This window comes from Struthio camelus, chromosome 10 (assembly GCF_040807025.1).
Source record: "Struthio camelus isolate bStrCam1 chromosome 10, bStrCam1.hap1, whole genome shotgun sequence".
NCBI classification, from domain to species: Eukaryota; Metazoa; Chordata; class Aves; order Struthioniformes; family Struthionidae; genus Struthio; species Struthio camelus.
Window position 1 is genome coordinate 5,868,743 of NC_090951.1, and position 24,423 is coordinate 5,893,165.

The window sequence follows — 24,423 nt, forward strand, 5'->3', positions numbered from 1 at the left end:
AATGCCTGATATTTTACAGCTCTCCCCTAGCCTTTCAGTGCTGCCGCTTTCTCTTGCCATGCGAGATGAGAAGCACATGCTAGATACAGCTGTCAATGGGGCCCCAGTAAAGATGGCAAAGTGAACCAAACAAAAAAACAAGTAAAACCAAATGACTCTATAACTCAAAAGTTACATATCCGAAGACCAATTAATAAATAAGAACAGGTGTCAGCCAGAATAATAAACATCAACTAGAAAAGGGTGAGCCCTAGGACAACAATCAGGGATTTGTTTGGTAATAAGTGTCCAACATTTAATTTTCCATTACAGCTTGCATTCCTGTATGCCAGAGGCTGAATCCAACAGACACATAAAATCTATTTTTTAAAAAAATCATGATTTCTGCAAAATATAATTCCTTTTAAACTACCTGTGTATATGCTTATAAATATACACTCGATTAGAGTGTGCTATTAAGTGACATTTTAGAGAATTGTTACTAGCCCTTCTTTTTAGGCTAAAGAATTTCTTTTAAGTTTCAGGTTTTTTTCTTCACCATGCTGTACATTTTTTGTTAGAAATGTTGTCTGCCAAAATACGTCCCAACTAGGGTTTCTTAGTACACCAGTTTCCACTGCTAGAATTAAACAAATATCCTCCCCTCCCACCCCTAGAATAGCATTGTAGTAGATCAGCCTTTTTAGAAAGCCAAGGAACTAAACACTTAAATACTGGTCCATAAGAGCATGAGCTAGAATCAGTTTTAACACCTAAGTGAGTGTGTTGGCCACAAACATCCACAACTTATTCTGTAGTTCTCCCAACCTTCAGACTGAAACAGTTGGATTGTTTGCAAGCAGAGGCATTAGTAAAGAAAATTTACCTCTAAAACTAGAACCTGTTAAATGATGTATAATTTGATAATGTGTTACAATAGATTTATTTTTAACACACAAAATAAGATCCCTGTGAGAATGAAACAATAACAGTCTTCACTACTGCAAATTATTTGAGACTTGCTAAAAATATATTTGTAGTTATTTGGGGAAGCATAAAATGGCTATTTAGAATTTAAATCTCTCAGGATGGGGGGGGGGGGAAATCATGCCTTCCATACAGACATCTAGTTTAATTCATCTGCAACGTGCAAGATAATATTCCTATTAAGGAATGGAAGGAAAAAAATACAATTTTTAACTACAGTCATGTAACGTAGAAACAAAGTCTGTTAGGAAGATAGTTACATAAAACAGCTAACAGGCTGCTAAGGAGGAATTCGGGTTGCATAATGTTTATTAGCCCCTAAGGGCAAAATTCCAGACCACCTAAGTTATACCTAATCTGGGTGTTAAGTGAAAAATAACCACTTCCATTCAAGATGGAGATCAAGATAGCCTGCTGTTCAGTAGTTCCCTAACCCTGAAGGTATTCAGCACTCTGAGGAGAGCCCCTGGGCGTTACAAGCATCTGCTGCGTCCCCACGGGAGCTCTCCTGCCAGGCTCTCCCGTGGTGGGCGCCCTGCCACCTTCCTCCTACAAAAACAAGGGCAACATCAGAATTAAGGGAAACCACCTAGCTGGGTGCAGTCCTGGTCCCCCAAAAGCACAAAGGGTTAGATCAGACAAAAAGTCAGAACAACCCAGCTTCTAAACACAATTTATTATTTATTTCTGCTGGTAAATAAAAGAAGTTTCTGGGAAAAGGTAAAAGAGGAAGTGGGCAGGGAGACAGAAATAGCCCTCGATTGCCTAAGAGAAGAACGTTTTCGGCCACATTTTCTCAGAGGAAAGCAAAAATCTGTCATAGGGAGACTTGCGCAAACCTACCAGGAGCTAAGCCACAGCAGCAGAAGTCATAACAAAATACACAAGACAGAAGGATTTCCACACCAGGATAAGATTTAAAATAGTGGGCTAAAACTGCTGAGCATCCTCTATGCATTAATAGGAGTCTTGTATTGATATAAAAGATGCATAGAAAAAAAAAGGGGGGGGGGGGGAAGGAATATTATGGAGGCAAATTAAATTGTAATTCTGTCAGTCAGCTGATCGAAACAAGTGACATGACTATGACAGAAGATTAGAGTTTGTTCAGAAAGGGCAGGAAAAGAAGTTCATCTCCATTCAAAGTCTAGAATGACTTTTGACTTTCTACCATCCAACAGGAAATGCTTTTTGTCATAGCCAGGCCTAGTACAGAGTGCCAAACCAGGGAGATCAGATGAATGCAGCTTTTTTCCCCCCCCAACATATCAGAACCTTCCAAAACAGGACAGTACGAAGAGCAATGCAAAAAAGGGGTGGGACTTTGTGAGCAGGAAAGCAAGAGCAGCAGAGAGACACTCAACGCTCCTACAATAGATTCAGTGGAAAGGGAACAACTGAAGGCATAAAGGTGCAAGATGCATGAGACAAGAAGAAGTGGTAGCTCAGAGGACAGACAGCAGACCTCAATAAAGCAGACATGAAGAGTTACTGGTCTTAAAGAAGCAAGCACAAACTCTCCCAAAGCAGAGGGGAAAAACAGGAAGAGCATTAAGAGAAACTACTTAAATCATGAATTCTTCATAGACACAAAACTAAATAAGAAAGTGTACAAGAAGTGTTAGTAAACTCTGATCCCACTTCCAATTAGAAATAAAGAAGTACAAGCATATACAGACAAAACAGACTGTCCAAGACAGTAATATCAAATTAGCGCTGGGAATACTCACTATTACTTTTTTTTTTTTTTTTTTAAAAGGAGATTGTTTGCTTCTTGGTGGAAGGCTTGGAAAAAAATTGAGCAAAGATAGATCAGAAAAATTTATGTTGCTTAGTCTAGCAAAGAGGACATGTCATAAACATTACAGCTGTACTTCACAAAACTTGGGGCAGGGGGAGAGGAAGTTTAAGAAAGGGTCAATCATTTGTTCTGTCCCTGGCAGACATAAAATTAGTCTGAAGTTGCAGTATTTACATGGATTTATATTAGACATTCAGAAAAATCTTTGCCACAGTAAGACAGCTTTTAATGTTTAAGGTGTTCATGTAATCTCCATTTTCTACTCTCTCTTTTTTTAAGGATCAGGTTAGACAGACAACAGCATGTTGGTAGTAGGGCCTCTTGAAGCAGACAGGAACTAGATAACCTCTCGAGATACCTTGCACCAAAGGCAGGACACGAAGGCAGCTTGCACTGTTAACCCCCAGAGAGGGCTTACTTGGAAGAATTTTGTTTTCTGTTGCTGTATATCTATGACTTTTCCTGAACGTCACACTTAACACAGATTTGCCTCAGTTTGCAAGGCAGGGTAAACGCAATTTAACAAAGTACAATAAATAGCAGTGTCTTAAAATAGTGTTTGTCTCAGCTATCTCGCCACGTAAGATAAACGTGGATGGACACCTTAGAGGTTCTTGTTTCTAGCTTCTGACGTTCTCAGTGCCCTTGGGACAGGCTCAGTACTTAGTAACTTACTAATGAAAAAGTCATACAACCAGAGAGGAAAGTAGCAAAAGATGCAGAGAGGCATATAAGCCCCTTTGCCGGGAGTATACAAGCCGTGCGGCCTCTTGGCCAGTAAAGCGTGCAGAATGTCATTTAGCACAGGGGAGAGGTCAGAGTCACAGTGTGCAGGCATGCGCAGGAGGTAGCTCTTCAGCTCCAGGAGGTAGTCTTCTCCATAATCGCTCCTCACGCCTGCTGGGAGGTTCTCCATCAGGTCCTTTTCTTGTTTATCCCACAGTTCGGATGTGCCTTGTATACCTGTAGTAGCAATCGCCATGAGATAGCAAATAGAGTTTGGGCTGAACTAGAATATTCATCTATAAAAAACAAAGGTGGTCTTTCCTTACCTCTCAAGCCCCAATTTACATAGTTGTCCTAAACCACGTGAATGCAGAAACAAAACATATCTAGGTTGTTACAACTGGTTTTACTGGGGTCGGGGGTGGGGGGGGGGTGGAGAGAAATCATGAAGTACAGACAATATGAAAAGCATGTGGTTTATGCACAATTCTGTTACCACCTATATGTAAGCAAGCTTTCTCACAGCTAAGTCAGTATCTTTTTTCCCTTGCCATCCTGTCCTTATTTCCTGTTAAGGAGTACTAATTAGAAATAGCAGCAAAAGGAATATGATTGAAAGGTGCAGCAGGAGATCAGTTTGTAACCCAAACGGGCTCCAGAGAAATGTGTTTATAGTGGTGGGAGGAGGAGAATTTGAAACAGAAGGCAGCAGCAGCACATGCGAGAGGAAGTAGAGATGAAATCTTTGAGGTTATATATAGTAATATCAACAGCCAGTAAGCATGATTAAAAGTACTGATGCAAATATTTTGATGCAGGATACAGCTCAAAGAGAACTCTGATACTGAGGAGGGTAGGACTTCACAGACTAAAAGTGAGTCCTGAAGTTCTCATGCAGGAAATGCCAGCCATAAAACCCAAGTCAAACACAAAGCGATGCCTGCTTTTTAAACTTTGACAAGGCTAGAGCAAAGGGAAGTTACCGATTCTATAACGGGGAATAGCTCAGCAATTGCTTTTGAAGACAAACTGTGACCACTGCACAAAACAAGGTTTACAAGGTATAACAAGGTTTTCAGTACTCCTCAGTGAGGGTCTTTCCCTAAGTTTTAGTATGTCCCAAAGCAAAAGAGAGCTCTTCTTTCTGCCCAGGAAAAAGCATATACTAGCAAAGTAAAGGCAGGCAGTGTGGAGAATTGAAAGGGGTAGTTCTCTTAAAAATAGGTAGGTCTTAATTTCTGTAATGAAAGCAAAGAACGGGGGAAAGTATGACTGCTGAGGATTATTCCTGGCTCTCTTTGAGGATGCTGGACTACAGGAAAGATCCAAGGAAGAAACAGAACCATCTAAAATGTCAAATACCAACCTGTTCTGAAGCCCGATGGATGAATTGCAGCAACTTTAATTCCCCATTTGGAAAGCTCTTGCCTCATTACTCCAGAAAACATGGACAGAGCTGCTTTTGATGCACCGTATGCAGCATACTTTGGTAGTGGAATGCCTCCTGCAGGAGCAATATAAACATGATAAAGCTCAACTCCAGATCTTTCCAGCCTTTATTTCAGTGATTTAGAAGGATGATTACAGCAAAACCAAAATTATGCAGCTCTCACTGAGGTTAAAGACAAGTTAGTGAGGGAATCATTTCTTCCTGTAAGTAAGAGAAAATAAAAAAAAGTATTTTAAATTAGCACTTGCTTATATCACAGTTATGCTCAGTAACACCTGATAAGATACCTTGTAATGCAGAAAGAATAAACTGTATTGCATGTGAGGGTAAAAACTGCTGAGAATTGCAATGACTGTTGGTTTCAGAAACACAGATAACATTAAGCTCATAAACAGTGAAGTGATAGTGTAATACCCTGGTTTTGTCGTCACTGTAACAGATTTCAAGCTCCCATATAAACCACAGTTCCAACAGGGTACATAATCTCAAATCTAGCTTCATAAAGCCATCTGGTGTTCCAGTTTTTCCAGCTAATATCAGAAAGACCAGAGGTAACAGGACAAGAGTGAGGAAGACCTTTTTGGACAAATCAAAGTTTGTCCAATTCGGAATCATCCCACTGGTGTGCAAGGAATCCCAGAGACCTAACTCAGAAGCAGAACCACTATGGATAGTTATATCCCCTCTTCTCTGATCCCAGCAGCACTTGTTCAGATAGAAAAGATAGAAAACAGCAAGTATTTTAGGTGAATTTAAATTAAATCTATATGCTTAAGAAAAAAAATGTTTCCAAAAAAAAATATTTTCCAGATATGGAGATTTCCTCTGTTTGTTCTTAAAACTGAAAAACCTGCTACTGTTTCAGTCTCAGAAAAATTGAAAGACGTTTTAGGCTGAGCAGCTTCTAGTTTTGTTCAGTCTCCCTTTAGAAATTCAGCCTGTTTTGTCACTGCACAGAAGATCGCTGCCCAGTTCAGGGGAGTATTGTGGTGCCCCAGGCCATGCTCATGCAGCAGGGAGGAGGGATCAGACCACGTAAGCCTCCCCTTCCTCAGGGCACCTCGTTCCTCCTTCTGGCTGCACTGGTGGTTGGGCTGGTGCATCCTCTGATATGGCCTCAGGTTCCAGCGGACCATATTATGTTTGTCTCAACACATTTTAATCTTTTAAAAATATATATTTTGATAATGAAACTCTCAGGTAAGCCACTTGAGCCATTTATTTGGTTTTGTACTGTGATGACCAAGATGTCTCTGGAGCTTCATACACAGAGTCAGGCCAATTACATGTTAACTTTTCTGCTGTACGCATCTGAATGAGTTTGAATTTCAATTAGTTAGAACTAATTGAATCACATATTCTTTCCCTCTGAGGTCAGGCTAACCTTAAGTCCAGTTAAATCAGCGATACACAGACAGGAATAGACTCAGCATGATGAGGCCTCACTAACTTTTCTGCGAATATTTTACCAAAGGACCCTCAGACCCTGTGTCTGAAGCTATTCACCAGAACTGGCCCATGTGTAAGAACATTTATGTTAACAGTTACAGTTTAAGCAGGGTTATTATTGATCCCAGTAACGCCAAATTCTTCAGGGTAAGGAAAAACTCTCCATTTATCCCTCCAAGGCAGCTTGAGTACTCATGCTAAGAATGTAAACATCTGCCAAAACACACCTGAACAACAGACAAAGATTTCGTTAAAATGTTGGCACGGAACCATGAACATAGGTGGGCAGATGCAAAACATACTTATAACAAAAAGGAAAAAAATAAGAGAAAAAATAAAAGATAACATCAAAGCTAGACTGATGCCATATCCTCAGGGTAAGCCATAAACAGAAGGTAATGCCTGCACAAGTCCCCTAGGCAACACAGCAGGATTCAGGTAGGCACAAACACACCAAAATGAGGGTCGAAGCGGACAAGGCAACAAAAATTTTAGGAGTAGCCAATATGGTAAAGCCTTAAGAAATCTTCATAAAACCAAAATACCTTCCAGCATCATGACATCCTACATCTAGCAGGTCTCATTTTCAAATGAGCTTTCTTGCTCCTCAGCTGCTAGCTATTACTATGATGATTATTATTGCTTCCATTTCTACATCTTAGGAACTAACATGTCCTCCTAGACTAGGAGGTTGCATCCTAAAGGCACTGGGTTTTGGCTTTTTTTTTTTTTTTTTTTTTTTTAAAAAGACTACAAATACAGGATCTCCCATTAACGGGCTAAATCTGAAAAGCACATTACACCCTGTTAATTCTTTAAAAAAAATTGAATTTATTCATGAAAAATTTACCACTTTGCTTGCAAGTTAGGATAAAGTATTTTTCTAAGAAGATAATAATATTTGAAAAGAAATATAAATATACAGACACATTCTTCTGCTCCCAGGTTATTAACAGATCAGGCCCCAAGATAGAATGGAAGCATAATGTGCATGTCCTATGAATCTTGGCTATAAAAAGACAAACAAACAGCTTTATCTGTTGCACAATACATTAGAATGAGAATCTAAATTTTGGCTCCTTTTCATTTAATCAAGATCCTTCTTTAAAGAAAGCGAAATGCAATATCACTACCTACATATGATTCCTTCTCCTTTCAAGCCTGTGGACAAAGAATGATTACATAAAGTTTAGCTAGTCCATCATCCAAGCAACTGAAGTTGTACAGATGCCAGTATTTCATCTTTTTCTCCCCATACTCAACAACTAATTTAGAACAGCAGCCTGAAAGAAAGTACATGACACTGTCCCGTTCATTGAGAGTGGGAGACGGCTGTAGCAGAAGACGCACACTCTGCAAAAATCATAGAATATATTGAAAAATAAAGCTGGCTTCTGTTCTCCAAGAATTAGATTTGTTTCTCTTCAGTAGGTGTTTCATCATTGTGCCTTCCCACTCTAGCTACAGTGTTCAAGCCCTATGAGAGTAGCAAAGTGGAGTTGCCCAGCCAAAATATCTACCTAACATTTGTTATAGACAGTTATAAATGGACTCTGGTTTACAAATGGCAAATGTCTTGAACTTACTTGAAAGATATTCATATTCCAGTTTTAACCTAAATTATAAAAAAAAAAGTTGAACAGAGCCCTCAGCTGTAACCATCCTGAATAGAATACCTGTTTCTGCACAAGACAACCCTTGGACATCTCCACCGTGGACAGTATAGGTCAATAACACTCAAGAGCGAGGCAATTGCAGCCTGCTGCTGGAAAGTGTCTTAGGAACATCTGCGTTTTAGCTCTAGATTTTCTGGAAATTCATAAAGCTACCATCCCCTCCCCAGTATCTATAACACAAGATCTGAATTTTATAATCCTTTCTACATAACAATGTTTTCAACTAGATTAATCTCTTCTTCCTTAAGGACTGGTTACTGAAAATAGTCTCCCAAACAAAAGAAAAAGTACTTATTATCTAGATGTTAATTTCATATGCATATTGATGAGTGACACTGACCAACACCTCCGTCAACATCTACATCAAAAAGTTAGTCGCTACTTGCGTTGCATCAGACATTCACCGGGGCTTTACCTCAGCTTACCTGCCATACTTGATACGTTAACAAGCCTTCCCTGGGATTTCCGAAGTAACGGTAAAAATGTTTTGGACACTTCCACGGCCCCAAAGAAATTCACATCCATACACTGCCTGTACGTGCTCATAGGGAGCAGCTCACCATCTGCAGGGAACCCCAGGATGCCAGCATTGTTCACAACTCCCCAGAGCCCTGAGAAGAGGAGAAAGCACAGGGTTAGGACAGGAAACCAGCTCCACAAAGATTAAACTGCTGAGACAGGAGGTCCCTCCAGATCAAAGCTGAGATGCTCTGTAGCTACAGATACACAGCATGACCTCCTTGGGATACCATCACCATTTTCTCTGCGTCCCAGCAAGCAGGAGTTACCCATATAAATACGTTGACTACCCACAGACCGGGGGTGGGGAAGACCTACATACCTGAGCCACGATGCAACAAACAGGTAAGAGATGCACCTAGCAGGCTGGTACATTAGTACCCTCATTATAATGGCATAATACCTGTATTTTGCACTTTCTCTGAAACTTTGAGATAGGCTTCCTTGACTTGGGTAGGATTGGTTATATCCAGCTGCAGAAGGGAAAGCCTCTGAGAACAGCTCCTTCTCAGTTCTTCAGCCCCAGGTCCATCCTTATTCAAAACCCCAGCAAATACAACAAAACCTAAGTTGTCCAGGTATTTGGCCAGTGCATGTCCAATCCCGGTGTCACTTCCTGCAAGTATCAAAAAAATTGCGAGTCAGAGAGAGTCTGTCCTGAACCATTATCTTCTGAGAAATGAGAGAAACTCAGTGGAAATACTTGCAAATATAACCAAATAGAGGATGAAATGAAGTCACTCAGAAATACAGCTACAATAGCTGAAGGTAGAGATTTAAGAGTTTAAGGAACTGGACCTTCGCATAGTCAGCAAAGCATTGCTGATAGAGTATCTCCTCTTTGCTTTACAGACAGAGCTGAGGGCATCCGTCCATGCTATCCCACCGAGATATTCCAAGATGATTTCATACATACAAAGGATATAAAACCCTGGAATAGCTTTATGCAAGTATTCAGACTGAAACTTGATAACAAAAGTATTTAGTAAGAACAGGAGAAAACACAACAAATATTTTAATTTGAAACGTCAAGTGAACAAAGCAATTATAAGGCACTGGAATTCAAAGAAATCACTAGGTAATATTTCTTAATCCAAGGAAGCATTATTTTATTCAAATCTCTACCATCTGGATCCTTCTAGCATGTATTTCTTTGGTCATAGGCTGCTACAAAGCCAAAGCTAAGTAGCATTTCTTCAACTGTAAAAGAGCTCATTGCTTTCAAGCCCTAAGAACGCTTCAGAAGGACATTTTTAGACTAAGCCAAAATAACATCAGCTATTTAACTGATGCAGGCTTGCGTCAGAATTTCTCTCATCTTCTCTAGCATCCGACTGATTCTCAAACTTTGTACATATAATGGAATGAACTACCAAATACAGCAAACACTATTAAAGCAAGCACACTTATAACAATCTTCGTGGTTGTGCAATTTCCCCCACCAGTTAAGAACAATGAGTATTTTACAAGTCAGTCAATTCACAAGTCTCTCCATTCGACACCATATTTTGCTGTCACTATCTTAAGATACTTTTAAGTGTTCTCTCTCCTGGTATCTCTTCTAATTCCTCCATCTGTCCATCTACAGAGAAACTTCTTAGCAAAGCAGGAAACATCTCACTCATCTGCAACAAAACGACACAAGACTCTACCGAAGACAAGAAAAGGAGTTACAGAGACTGCTGCAGGAGCTGTGCCAAGGAAGCACCAGTGACAACATCAGGAGGAAAACAAGGAGTTTAAAAAAAAATGAATGTGGCTTTTTTACACCATAAAACAGAGAAACATCAGCATGCTGCACAACACTGCATTGTAGCCTCTATTTTAACTGCTGCAAAAAAGCTTTTGTATGCTCATGTGCACTGAAATCTGTGGAGCTATCCCAGATTTAGCTGTCTTCTGTAATAGCAACTTACTATGTAAACGCTCAGTTTCCAAACCATTCTGCAGCATGGCTGGAAACCCGAATGTGGGACAAAGGGCTGGGACTCTTGCCAGCTTTTTACCATCTCCTTGTTTGTGAAAGGACTGCTTAACCTTACCAGAAGATTTTAAGGGTTAATCTGATTTCAGCACACACAGGAGGATATTACAAGTGTTATTAATGGGCCTGTTCCTGCATCCTAAATCCTTAGTCAATAGAATCTGATTACCAGAGAGGTTCAACTTAATTAATGCTAGATTTTCATTTTTGGTCTCTGACTTCTAACTGGACTTTCATCCCTGAAAGGTGAAAAAAATTAATTCCAGGCGATTTCAAAGAAACATGTACTAAATGCCTAGATCAATCAGTCCAAGATGTTGAAAAAATTACTCATGCTGTATTTAATACTTTAAAAAAATGTAGTTTTTGGCATCTCTGAAATCTGCGGTTTGTTGAAGGTGCACCAGACCACCACATACATCACGCCTAACTTTTTGCACTCCTGACCCGAAAGAGAAGGGAAGAGAAAACATACATTCTTAGGATTCCCTAGAGAAAAGTGAAAAGGCCTGCAAATATTCTGAAGACATAACAGATTTGTAGTTTGGGGCTGGGGTTTCTTTTCTTCTTCATTTGTTTTTTCATGGAAACCTTATTTCTGGGTCAAATCGTTCCCCGAAAGTACATACATATAGAGCTACACATTACTTAAACCAAAGTTTTACAGCACAGCTTTAACTTGGGAAGGGGAAAAACACTTAAGAACTAGGGACGGCTGTAGCAATCCTGAGAAGGAAATACAAGCAGTGTTTATCTGTGCCTGCTGCTGGGCTTATCCAATACTTTTAAAAATACAAAAAAAAAATCTGAGTTTTTCTGCTGAAGTCCTGAGAAACTACCTGTCAACACAAAGTTTAAATAGTACAAGTTTCTTTCAGCCTTAGTTAGATCTTCTGCATAGAATGGCTAGAGGATTTCCCTCCCTTACTCCTGTATCAAAAATAGTAATATATGAACATTTAATTGACTTATTTTGAGAAAAGCAGTCCGTACTGACTGCAGCTGAATCATTACACAGAATTCATTGTTATTATCAACGCACACTGGGCACCAGAAACACCTAGTCAAATACTAAGAATGAAAAGATGAAACTACCTGAAAAATATTCAACCCATTGAACATGACATAATTAAAGCAAGAGTTTTACAACTCCTGGTACTTTGGATCTTCACAACAATTTAATTCCTAGCGAAGCTGGATATTGAGTCTATCAAACTACAGAAAAGATTTCCTGTAAAGTTGTCAATGTGTTCGTATACCCAGGAGTTTCTATTTAAGGACACCTGAAGCACTCACGCACGGAGAGAGAGGATCAGTAGAAATGGTTTATCAATCAGTTCAAGACTGCTCACATGCCTGCAGTTATTCATGCGAAAAAGCATTTTGACAATTGGGCAGTTTTCCCTTATTGTGGTGTCCTGGTGGATTGTTGGCTTAAATTAATAACATATAGCAGCAGCACCAGTGAGTGCAACAGCCATCCGAAGAGGACCAGAACAATATCTGACAAGACCCAAAGAGGTTACTCCACCCTCCGTTAAAATGCAGCTGTCTCAGGAGTGATATGTGGTGGCTCTCTAGAGGAGCACAGCAACACTTCTCAACAGTGTAGGGCTGCTGGGGGAGTGCGGGGGGGCCAACACCATTTCCCCATGAAGTACCTGCCTCAGGTCTTGCCTAAATTGGAGAAAGCAACACCAAAACTGATTGAAAAGCACCTTGCTACCGCATACATATTCACATGCAAATCCTACAGTTAGTAAGGGGAAAGAATACTACAGTCGGAGCAGTTTAACCCAGAAATGTATTGAGTGGAACTGTTGTTTCAGTTTGATTGATTGCATACCAGTTTGGATACAAGTAACAAGTGAGACGAGTCTCCTCAGATGCGTCAGCTGCCAAAGGTGTCCAAACTTGCGTTTCTTCAAGACAGCTCCAGCACAGGTACAAAGAAAACACGTCCAATTGCTGGAATACTATTAAGTATTCTTCACTCACCTACACTGCTGTAATTCAAATTCTCTAGAGCAAACAAGCTCTGAGAGAGCATTTTTTTACTGAAGAAACACTCAATTGCATTCTTGCAAAAGGATGACACCTGAGTGCAAGCTCAACCCACTGCCTCTGCAGGGGGGTGGAGGAATGCACCCTGTACCCCGGCCCTGCTCCTGAGACCCACCTGCATTCAATATACCTGCACAAATAAAGCTAGCCAGCCCAGCATACAGCTGCTGAACTGGGAGGTGAGAACTTACTGCTCATCTTGTCCTCTCTTTCACCTTTGGTATTTAATCCTTGTGTTAAGGCTTCTTAGCCAAAATTAAATTGAATTATTTTCCAGGACGCCCTACACAAGGAGATGAAACGCTGAACTAAGTAGTTATACAACCCAGAGAAATTGAATGCAGCTTTCCAGAGGCAAAAATAAAACAAAAAACAAATTACAAGAAACAGCAGGTAATCACCCCAAACTAAGTGTGTGATTAACACAAACAAACAGCTATATTCACAGTATTTAGAAGCAGGAAATAAAAAAAAGAAAGTGTAAAACTATAGAAACGATAACCCCGCCAACCAAAAGTGCATTTTGAATAAAGCAGACTGTTAATACGGAGATTGAATTTATTACTTATGAACTTTTACTGCTGGTGAAAAAAATTACTCACCCCTGAATGATTTCATACGTTGTTTCAAAGAAGAGGCACTAAACTGGTATCCTGAATTGTATGCACGTGATATTCATAGCTTGTGCTACGCAAACATGTACATCAAAAGATAACTGTACATCAGTTTAATAAAGTTCAACAAGAAGTATTAAAGTCTAATAAATTGTGGCAAACAAGAGAAATGTATTAATGTAGTATTCTGAAGGCCTCCAGAAATTAAAGCTCCTCCTAAAAGATTAGGCCATTGTAAGTATTCCTACGCTTTTTTACTAGTTAACTTCACAAGTTTGTCTAAAAAGTTACTTGTAGAGATTAAATAAGGCACTAAAAAAATAGCATCTATTATCATCCTTTTCCACTTCATTTCAGAACAATTATTTACCTGGAGAAAAAAAAAAAAATCTGGAAAAGCAAATAAAATGAGCAAGAAGAGTAAAAGAAAAACCAGCAAGCAGTGCCTTTCCTAGATGCTGCTGCTTACCCTGACAATGCAAAGTTTGATAGCACACCTGTGAGAGAAGCCAGTTTTTACTTCCCAAAGTCTGGAGTGGCACCTTACCTGTGACGAGCACAGCTTTGTCACCCACAGGCAGCGCTGCCCCGGCACCCAGGTACAGGGAAGAGACGAGACACACTGCCAAAAACACAACCAGCCCCCCGCAAGTGCTCAGCGTGGCGGAGCACAGCAGCCCCAGCAAGGCTGGCAGCAGAGTCCACACGAGCACCTTCGCTGCATCCACCTGGCTCCTCTTGGCCATGCAGAGCACCGTCGCCCCAAACAGCGCTGTTACACCCACGCAGAGCCATCCAAGGGAGCTGTCAGCACCAAGAGCATCCATCCGCATAGGCGAAAAGCAGGCACACACTAACTCCACCACCGGCAGTGCAAAAGCAGGTGTTGCTAAATGCAGCATGAGTTATATAGGGGCAGGGTGAGGGGGTGGGGCAGAGAAAGGGGACTCTGCTTAAAGGTTTGACATAAGTTGCAAAGCCAACAGCCACAAAGCACGATCTCACTTACCCTTGACATCAGCAATAAACAGAAGTCTTTCTCTTCTTACCTTTTATTTCTTCTGCCTGACAGCTCCACCTTCCGAACAATATGCTAGCTGGATAATGATTGACAGCAGTGGGAATGGACATGATGTAGCAAGCTCTGGCTTCAGGACAAATTTAACTGCTATATGTTTCGTATGTTTAGAGTACATTTCCCTAGATAGTAAAAAAAGAAGTATTTCCTTTATGGAAAATATTTGGAATTTCCTGCTGAAAAAGTGAGAGTGTACTTTCAGTGGACTTAATTTTGATGGGCAGTGACAAAAATGAGTCAGGGCAATGATATTTATTCTCTCTAGTACAAACTCCGTGGTGAGCTTTGTACGTTATCATGTGTGCCATTCTTGGTCCACCCCTCTGTTTCAACAAAAGGCCAAGAACTACCTTCCCTGCTTTAGCGCCTATCTTAGGCTATTTACCTATTCCATATTCATGAGAATACCATACTTAGGGCTAACTGAAATACAAAGGAGTTTGTTTGATAGGGAGAGGCTGGGGTGGAGACGAGAATGGACTTTTGGTAGGAGGTAGTTTGCTTCTGAGGGCATTTTATCAAGAGAACAACACCCGAGACTGAATCTTCAATCAACCTCCAATGATGCCATTAACCTTAGTTTTGACAGGAATCATTGGCTCAAAACCCACAGCAAGCTGAAAAAAAAAAAATTCACTTGATTGAATGTGACTGATTAATGGTGTGCTCTGAAAGTTATTTTAACAATAAGAAAACAATGCTTTAAAATCAATCTAGCTAAAAGGATTGAAATACAACTTAGACACATTTAACTCTTGTTTAAAAATCCCCGCTAACTGGTTTGAGAGATGAGTCTAAGTTAGCACATAACCAGCTAACATGATTTAGCAATTTTTTAGAAAGAAGATGCACTGTTGACCTATTTCATTTGAGACAGTCACTGAAAGAGTAAAGTGTGGGGCGTAAACCTAACATCAGATATAAGCACATTTCCATTCTATTATTCTTTTGGGGCTTTATGGGATGGTAAATCTGTTGACTATAAATTTTTATAGCCAGTAAAAATGTTTACCTACCTCTGTATGTAGTTTACATTAGAGATGAGGTCACTTTTTTAAAGGAACATTACCCTAAAGGTTTTCCATTTGTTATTACTATGAACAACTCTCACTCATTCATCCTTGCCTGGCAATACTAGTGCACCGAGTGTGGACTAATTATTTTCATTTCACTTTGTCATGTGCTGCTTCTGCTTTTAATAGAGTTATAAGGTCAATTATACTTGAGGTCAATTGTGCTCTGTCCTTGGTTAAAGCTTCTTCTTAAAGATTTCTCTTGGAGATTTTTGCTTTCCTTAGCTGGTTGGTTGTTACTGCACGCTTTCAGCGACGGCTGATGTGTTGGCATTTAAAGCATTAGTTCTCACACTGGACGATTTTGTGAGCTGGAGATTTTGCACAGTGAGAAAATGAGCAGAATCTGCAGGGAGGGGAAGAAGGTGGGCGAGGGGCCAGCGTGCCGGGTCTCCACACAGGGGTCCCCATTAGAGTCCTTGCCTCTCCCCGCAGAGCCCCACCACATGCCCTCGCTCCCACTGACCTGCACACATGCATGCTCGCCCTCTGGCATGCCCAAGCCCTCTGCACCCCATAGCTACTGCCCCGTCAGCCCACATATGCTTCATCATCTCCTCCCCATGCTACTGCCCAACCTCCATTTCACACATGTATGTGCAGAGTGCATACATGCGCAGGACCAGGGGGTCAGGGGGAACCTACTGCTCGGGATGTTACCTGCACGCGCTGCATGTGCGCCTGCTGCTGCGTAATCACACTGCCTGCGTCAGCATGCCCCCAGGTGCAGAACGACTGAGGAAAGGTTTGCTGGAGACTGATCCGTGTCGGAATTACTCCTGAATTTATACTTTGAATATGGAATGTGAGCATTGAAAGCATGGGGGATTTCCAGTGAGTAGCTGACCATATGCTCACCCTGCAGTGTGTGAATATAATTACATGTAAATCCATACATGGTACATGCCAGGAGAGATGTTACTAATGAAAAGGAGAGACAGGTTGCTAGTTGAGGATTTTTCAGTACAATTTTGCAGTGAGTCAAGTTTTAATCATTTCATGTCCACCATCCATCTTAAGACAGCATCTACTTTTTCTGTCTACCATTTTGGTACATCTCCAGTTCTCACTGCTGCACACTAACACAAGATTACAATTGAATTTGCATTATTTCCTGTTTCTCTATGACATGCCTATTCATGCTATGAATATACATCTCTATCTCACTTCCATCTTGATAGCTTTGCTGGCAAAGATGGGGCTCTCCTGAATTATCAACCTTTCCAGATGTTTTTTTGCCTTTTAAGAGGCTGTTGCTTCAGCATGACATCTGAGTTACAAGGAGGATTGATTTGGGCTAACTGATTTCAAGCTAAGCTTGACCTTCTATTTTTGCTAGGATATTTGTCTTTCTTCCTAGCTTTTTAGAGGCGTCACACAGTAACTCAGTGTTCTGTCCCTTTATGCCCTAGTCATCTACATATTCTATACAGGAGGCTGAACACTGCTTCTGTAGTCAGGCTATGACAATGCCAAGCAGCAGAAGAGAAATGATTCAGACCAGCCTTCTGGCTATGCCATTCTGTTGTCTGATTACTTACCCTCACAAAGCACTGTGATCTCTGCACATGGTTTTGATAGTGTTGAGGGCTTTGACAGGGATTTTGCAGAACTCAGGTATGCTCCACAGTCTAAGTCTCTTCACGCTAAAAGATATCTTTTGAAAGTCAATTAAAGCAATGATGAAAGAACATGCCTTTCCTGAAGAACAAGCCTTTCATGGTACTCTGCAGCATGAATATCCAGTCTCTACATGATCTCTTGAGTCTGAATCACAACTTCTTGAAATGCACTGCCAACCTCTTTTTCCCGGTAATGAGCATTCTTCTGTCTTTGCTTTTCACGGCTCCGTTTCGAGTTCCAAACCTTTCCTACTGGGCTTTATTCATTCGATGAATGCTTCTGTGGCTTTCTAGCGCAGCAGCAGTGTCCCGCTCAGCCAGCAGGCCGTCAGCATGCCTGTTATCTTTCCTTGCATCATTTTTCACTTCTTTAGTCAAGTTTCTGTCTTATTCCGGGAATTCACCAATCAACATTTTTCCTTTTAGCATCTTCCCCTCATCCAAAGGTACCATGTGCCACATCCAATACTTATCCAATACTTGTTTTGTGTTGAAATTCTTCTGTCCCTACTACAATATGAATTACATTGTCTGCAAGCACTAACCATTTTTCTTCACATCCAGTCTCTGTCTCAGCTTCCTCTGCCTCTGCCAGTCACAGATTTGTTTTCAGTTTGAGCTGAAATTTCTCGTAGAGCTCTTCAGTTTTCCATTTTGTTCTCTTTTGTTTGCTGATTCAGTCTTTTTCTGTTTCAGTTGTGCAATGCAATGACTGTCGCTCCTGTGAAACCCTGCTTCATGTGCCTTTGTAGCTTGGGTAGGGGATATGCATTTCAAGTTCTGTGGGGAGGTTCTTGGCTACAAGGCCTCTCTTGGAAAATAAAATCAGCAGAAAATAAGTCAGAATTTATTTCAGCAAATAGATCATTAACTAAGTTAGGAAAATGATTCTCAGGAGAAAATATATCTTTGGGCAGAAAAAATATGAAATGATTTACTTGGATTGACTACAGCTTCTGAGAGTGCATACACCATTCATACATCTGGATTTTGGTGGGCTTAAGGGCTACACAAACAGCTGTCAGGCTTTAAGGCTTGGATGCAGAAGTTATTGAACTGGTATACACAAAACTCATTCGGGCAAATAGACTTTGTACTTACAAATATTACTGAACTTTCATACAAGGGCTGAGATAATCCTCTGCCTTCAGAGAGTTATCTATTCACGCACTTAACCTGAAACACATGAATTGTCCCAGTAAAGGCAACGAAACTATTCATCTGCCTAAAGTTAGGAATGCAGCCAAGCACTGTTGTGAATTAAGTTCTCTGAGTACACAGACATGTACTGAATAAGGGCAAAAAAAGGTTATGTGCAACTGAAAATAAGGCTTTGTTAACTTCTCCTTTTCTACATACTATTTCATTAATATACATTTAGGGAAAATAATTCCTGTAGGATCAAAAATATATCTATTAAGAAAAAGTAAGAAATATATTTCACCTCTCAGTTACGGCAGATTTTGCCTTTAGAAATATAGTAACAGATGGTAAATTCAGACACAGGCAATAAATCGTGACAATCACTTGGCAGTGAAGAAATAGCTATTGCTAACCATTTGTCAGTATTCGATTCTAATAAAATAATAACAACAATAATAATAATAATAACTACTTCCTCAGCTAAAACTCCTGTTACTTTTTCAAGTGTTAGAACCTCAGAACAGGGAACTTCCGCACTGATGGTCAAACTGGACATATAAATCCTTTTTGGCAGGTACCCCACACAACATACACATTAGCATTACATAACCTTCCAAAAAAAAGCTGCAACTTCCATTTTCCACCTGAATGCAATGCCTGCAGCAGCTATATTTGTGAAGCAGTAGGCCTCCTGTTTACAGGCCGTATGAAACGAAGCCATGGGCCGTAAGTTATGCGTCGCTATTTAGATGAACTCTGATCACCCTTTGTAATTTTTCTGCAATAGACAAAACATCTTAAATTAGAGAAATCATTAAGATTATGAGCACTCCTCTGTATCTGCAAGGGATGTTTTCTTCCTTAGCCTCCGCAGAAGTCTACACTTCCCTGAGCTTTGAAGAACAGTTAAAAGTGGATTACACTCTTTCCAAAATAAGTCATTTTTTAATCAACCTAATTGTCACTATCCTCCAACACTAGGATAAAATCAAAAAACTAAAGGTAATGAGTTGCTCTTTAAGAAGTTGGCCAGGAATCATCTCTAGGTTATCCTCATGACAAATTACATTTGCTTGCTCTTCTTCTGTCATTCGATAACATGAAACGGCTTTCACAGAACCATCAGTGCTAGAGAAAGAATAAAAGGTTCATCTTAGTCCACTTCTCTGATAGCAACAAACTCTTTCCTAAAGTTTCCTTCAGTTCATTCAGCCCTGGTAAAACTCCAGCCCTGCCTAAAACTAGCTCATAGTGTAGCGGTGCCCTAATATAAGAGAAATAAAGATGTGATTACACCCTGGGCTAGAAAATTAGTTTGTGTTTCCAACTAGATTTTTTTAGATGAACTCTATTCCTTTCCCTTTCCTGCAGATTTGCCTCTCTGATCCTCTAATCGTAGCATCTAAGTGCCCAGAATACAAATGATTTCCACATTTTCCTAGCCCCCAGTCTACTTGTTTCTTTGCAGGTGCTTCCTGAAATGCAACCATGATTTTCCTTGCTTTACTTTTAGACGGCTTCTCCTAACCATACGTTGTACAGATTGTATCTACATCAGGAAAAAATACTCTTCCGCATCTTATTTCTGTAACTTTTCCTCTGCATGTCTCTAAACAATGGCAGACTGGGAGAAATATGTGGTTAACATCCAACCTTTTGCACAAATGTTAAGAGTAGACCACAGAACATTTTCAAGTATTTATGTACGATCCCTCCAAACGGATAACATAATTTTTGTTGCAGTTAAATTCATAAATAGACACGTGAATAGGGAGACACACAGAAAAAAAGGTATACATAGCAATCAAAAGTTTGATTAAGTCACAAGTAGACAAACCGACTAGCTAAGACATGTAACAGTAGTAAGCAAGATGCAGACTTCAGCAACACCAGCTCACCAGGGACTCCAGGTACACACAGTCAGATTATTAGCCCACATTGAAGCCTGGGCCCCATTCCATCATTATAAACATTTAACCAAATGATGCTAAATTGCAGCTAGGTATTATAGCTGTGCTGCAAGCATACCCTTACAAGCAGTCTAGACATGGACCCATACTGTCCAAAGCAAGACTTTGATAAAAAAACCCTCAGCTCCAAGTCTCTCTTTACTTTACTTTCCTCCCCCTCAAAAAGAATTCCCTTCAAAAAGGAGGATATACTACATCACCAACATTCGTCATTCATTGCAGATAGTGACAATGTTAAAAATAAATCACATATATACAACTTTGAGCCCCACGGCACGTCTCTGAGCTCTGGACATGGGTTCTGCAATGGGGATGAAAGAAAATGAGCGGTAGCTTCTCCCTATTGTCACTTGAGTTATTAAATATGCACATCTGTGGCATGCTTTCCCTTCCATCTGCAAACTCATATAAACATTTCTGCATCTCATAATCAGAATCCATTTATTTTTAGATTTTCCTCACAATTATACCAACTAGAGTCTTTGAAATGAAAGTTGAAATGAAATGAGATGAAAAATGAAAGATGGCTCAAAAAGTATTAAGTGCTCAACCATGAAAAATTGTCACCTGCCCTAAATGCATTCTGTCTTCTGGGACTTGAAGGACAAATCATTTGCTTTTGAAACATGAGGCCATGTACTTTTCCTGTTGAAGAATCATGACTATCAACACACTTAAAACTAGACAGATGATTTAATACCTTGACGAATGAGGGCTCAAATACCCATTAGGTCTAAATATTCCCTTAGAGCCCAATCCTACAGACAAAAATGTTCATATACCTGTATTTAAGTATGTGCAAATTTGCAGAATTAGACTCTATCTTAAAGATCCTCTCTACCTGGGTTTGAGACATCTATATGTTAACAGACTCGTCCAAATGACTCCATAAAACTATTTACTTAGCTGTCGAGGACACAATTTGTAAGCGCAACTTTTATGAAATTCTCCACGTTTTACAGTCAGTATTAAAATGTTACCAAGCACCAGGCGGGGTTCATATCCAGCTAGGCAAAGTTTCTATGGGCATATGTATGCACATGCACTTCAAACAAACCATCTCTTGTAGGGAATTCTTTCCTAAACTGTGCACAGTTTATAATTTCTTTTATTAATGCTAAACTATCATTTGACTTCTAATTTTCATTTCACAACTGCTTTTTAACAACATATGCAGCAGCCTTAGGGCAAGCTTCTCTCTTGGATGTTCACGTGCAAGCTTTGCTAGAAGGGCTACGCACATGTAGCTTCAAAGCCAGATTTGGGACCTATAACTTTAATTCACCCACCAAATGGAGCTCCAGAATCCATTAAGGAAAAATAACTAGCAACCATCTGTCTTTATTCATCATGCCGAGAGCAGTTAATCAAACCTAGTGGACATTTTTACTTTCTTATTTCTCTTCCAACAGCTTTGAACACAGATGCAGTCTTTCCATAATTAAACTGAGTATAGTAGCTCCTAGACAGATTAATTCTGGAGAACCTGTCAAAAATGTCAGATGGCATACAGGTTCTGTGTCTTGTCCCTGGGATTTATATATATATATATATATAAAAATTAAATTCAGTGGCTGAATTAACTCCTGAGAGCAATGTCAGAGTACGGCTAGGGGCTACAGTCTCTCTTGTCTGCTAACGTATTTTAGGGACTCTCCAGTCATTGTAAGCTGGTTCACATTTGCAAATTGAGCGAGGCCTCACACTTTTCACTTTATTTCTGAACGGCAAGAGTTTACTTAACCTCACTATCTAAATCTTCTGCAGAAGTAGGGGCAGATTAAGGCTACAATTAGCAAAATTAAGAGCTAGGCATAGCCCACACTCTTAACCCCATCGCAGTGACAGTGGTGTTAGAGAACCCATTCTCTACAATAAGTTTTCCGTTAAGGTTGCAAGTAAGGATATCACTTCTGCACTCAACAAGTGTGTCTGGGAACTGAACTGAAATACAGGATGCAAATGGCAAACAGAAGGCAGCTACTTTTACTGACTGCTGAACCACATTTTTATTAGTGACTGGAGGGCAAAAATCTCTATAAACTCATTGACAGACTTTTGAATCAATCTAAAGGTGCTCCAAGTACAAGAGTTACATTCTAAGAAGCTAGAATATAATTAAGTACTTTATGCCTAACAGTTATTCCAGACACATGTTTTTAGGAAAGCTCTCAGATATATGAATATGTTTTCTATTAATTTTAAGCATGAATATCCAAGGTGGTTTTTATATCTTGGTTACTATTAATAATGAGCTCATATGTGTTTTCAATTTTCCTTTTTCTAAATTATAGCATTTTAAAGCAGAGAGTACTTGCAGTTCTTAAAGTTTTTATGTTACTTGCTAAATATTCTCGTTTTTCAATTTAACTTTACAGTCAAATTTATGGACTGAAACTAGGATTTAAAAGTACCAGCCTAGGAGCAATTTTGGCTTCCCTTAAACTGGGTTTTTATTTTATTTTTTTTAACAAAGGAAAAGCTCAGGTCAAATATATCCTTGTGTCATTAAATTAGAATTTCAATGTCGTATAAAAGTTGTAAAGTTCTTATCTTTATATTTGGTTACAAAGAAAAGTTAATTAGTATTACTTTCGATTAAACAATGTAATCTGAAAAGGACTCGGGCAAAATAAGAAGGGAATTTCCCAGAGAATGTCATTCAGTGACTCCATAAAAGAGAACGGCAGCGTACTTTCAAATTAGTCACGAAAACCGGACCGTGTTAAGTACTGATAGAAATTAGCAGATAGTGGCAAAACACCATGAGCCAAATTCTGCCCATGGAATCCGTTTGTGTACTTGGGGATATAATTTTGCCTCCATATGTTTAATTGCTAATATCTGGCTCATCTCTCAATCTTCTATCCCCACAGATATTTTCAAAATGACAAATGGAAATTAGGCACCCAACTATACTTGCAAAAGTGGGTAACTATCAAGTATCTGTAGTACCCCTAGAAATAAAACACAACGGCAGAAAATAGACATGAAAGAGTTATTGTGAAGAGTTATTGTGAGAGACATGTTCTCTCTTTAAATGGTACCTTTCCCTTAGGAATGTTTAAGCACTTAGCTATCATAAATACTCAAAGAGGTAAGACACAATTATTATTCCCTCAGTACAGATGAATGAACTGAGGCAAAGAGAGGTCATCTAATTACTCAAAAAATCATAGAGGAAAATGCCAGAGTCATGGCACTCAGTCTTGGATTCTGCTGCTTGAATACGCTGCCTTCCCTTTTAATTTCTTTTTTTACAGTTCCCAGAATGCCAGTTGTTAACTGTTTGATAGGACCTAGATATCCTAACCGCAGAATAACCCCCATTGTGCTAGAAGCCATTCAAGTAAGGAACAAAAAGGACAGTTTCTTCCCCCTAAAACATTATCAGTTAATTTAAAACAAAGTACAGCTGTCAAAGATATTGAAGAACACATGGAGATAGCAGTGATCAATTTGACTGGAAGTGCTCTTTGAGTACAGGTAACCTAAGGATGATCATATTATGTTTTACAGACCCCATAACAGAGATTTAAGACCAGCAGTGAATCGCATTGTAAATGCTTACAAAGAATTCCTCCAGAGAACGAGGGAAATATGAGAAAAAGTAGGAAGACGCCTAGCTGAAAATGCAAAAAGTGGCCAGTGGAGACCGGAATTGCAGGCTCATCAGAACAGAGAGTTACTACCTCTATCCTGAATCAGAGATGAGCATAGAAGATAAAAACATACATCTGTAAATGGGCAGATACAAGGGAAAAAAAATTGCTTTTGTGAAGACGGACAAGGAAAAAAGGTGTTACTAATCCAAGGGCATTATGCCAAAAGCCTGAACAAAAAATGTTATTGTATAAAGATATTGCCCATGAGCAACTGCTAATTATAACCCACCTGGCCTCACTAGTGTGCTTCACAGACATGTCTTCTGCAGCTGGAGACCTCATTCCGCAAGGAAATACAGGCAATATATTCCTCTTCTATTTCCTTTTTCTAATGTTATCATTCCCACTCACTTCACATATGTTAATTCTACTTTATCATAAACTAAGTTTCAGTATTGCTGAACCCAAGCATAATTAATCCAAAAAGAAGAGATTAAAAAATTACAGGAGTCTAAGAATTATTAATGTGAGGATCTTACTATTCACTCTTTCGTTTCTGAAAGCATAAGGTATTGGGATGTGATGCAACTTACCAGGAGAACAAGTCTCAAATCCTACCTACTCACTCAGGCACTAACTTCATCAACATTCCCGCAGAGCCACGTACAGCTACAATGTGTGGA

The 24,423-nt window shown here is 39.7% G+C and overlaps 1 protein-coding gene across 2 annotated transcripts; it reads right to left on the reverse strand.

The window, feature by feature from the left end:
- Positions 1-304: 304 nt before the first annotated feature.
- HSD17B2 (hydroxysteroid 17-beta dehydrogenase 2) lies at positions 305-18,264 on the reverse strand. Of its 2 annotated transcripts, XM_068956093.1 has the most exons (7): positions 16,942-18,264; positions 16,061-16,259; positions 13,797-15,746; positions 8,991-9,203; positions 8,494-8,679; positions 4,860-4,997; positions 305-3,730 (listed from the first exon to the last, which is right to left on the reverse strand). In XM_068956093.1, exons 3-7 carry the CDS (start codon positions 14,149-14,151, stop codon positions 3,372-3,374), a joined length of 1,251 nt encoding a protein of 416 aa, XP_068812194.1. In that variant the 5' UTR covers positions 14,152-15,746; positions 16,061-16,259; positions 16,942-18,264; the 3' UTR covers positions 305-3,371. The 2 variants fall into 2 exon arrangements, with proteins under 2 accessions (XP_068812194.1, XP_009681219.2); XM_009682924.2 differs by having other exon boundaries at positions 13,797-16,259.
- Positions 18,265-24,423: the final 6,159 nt, after the last annotated feature.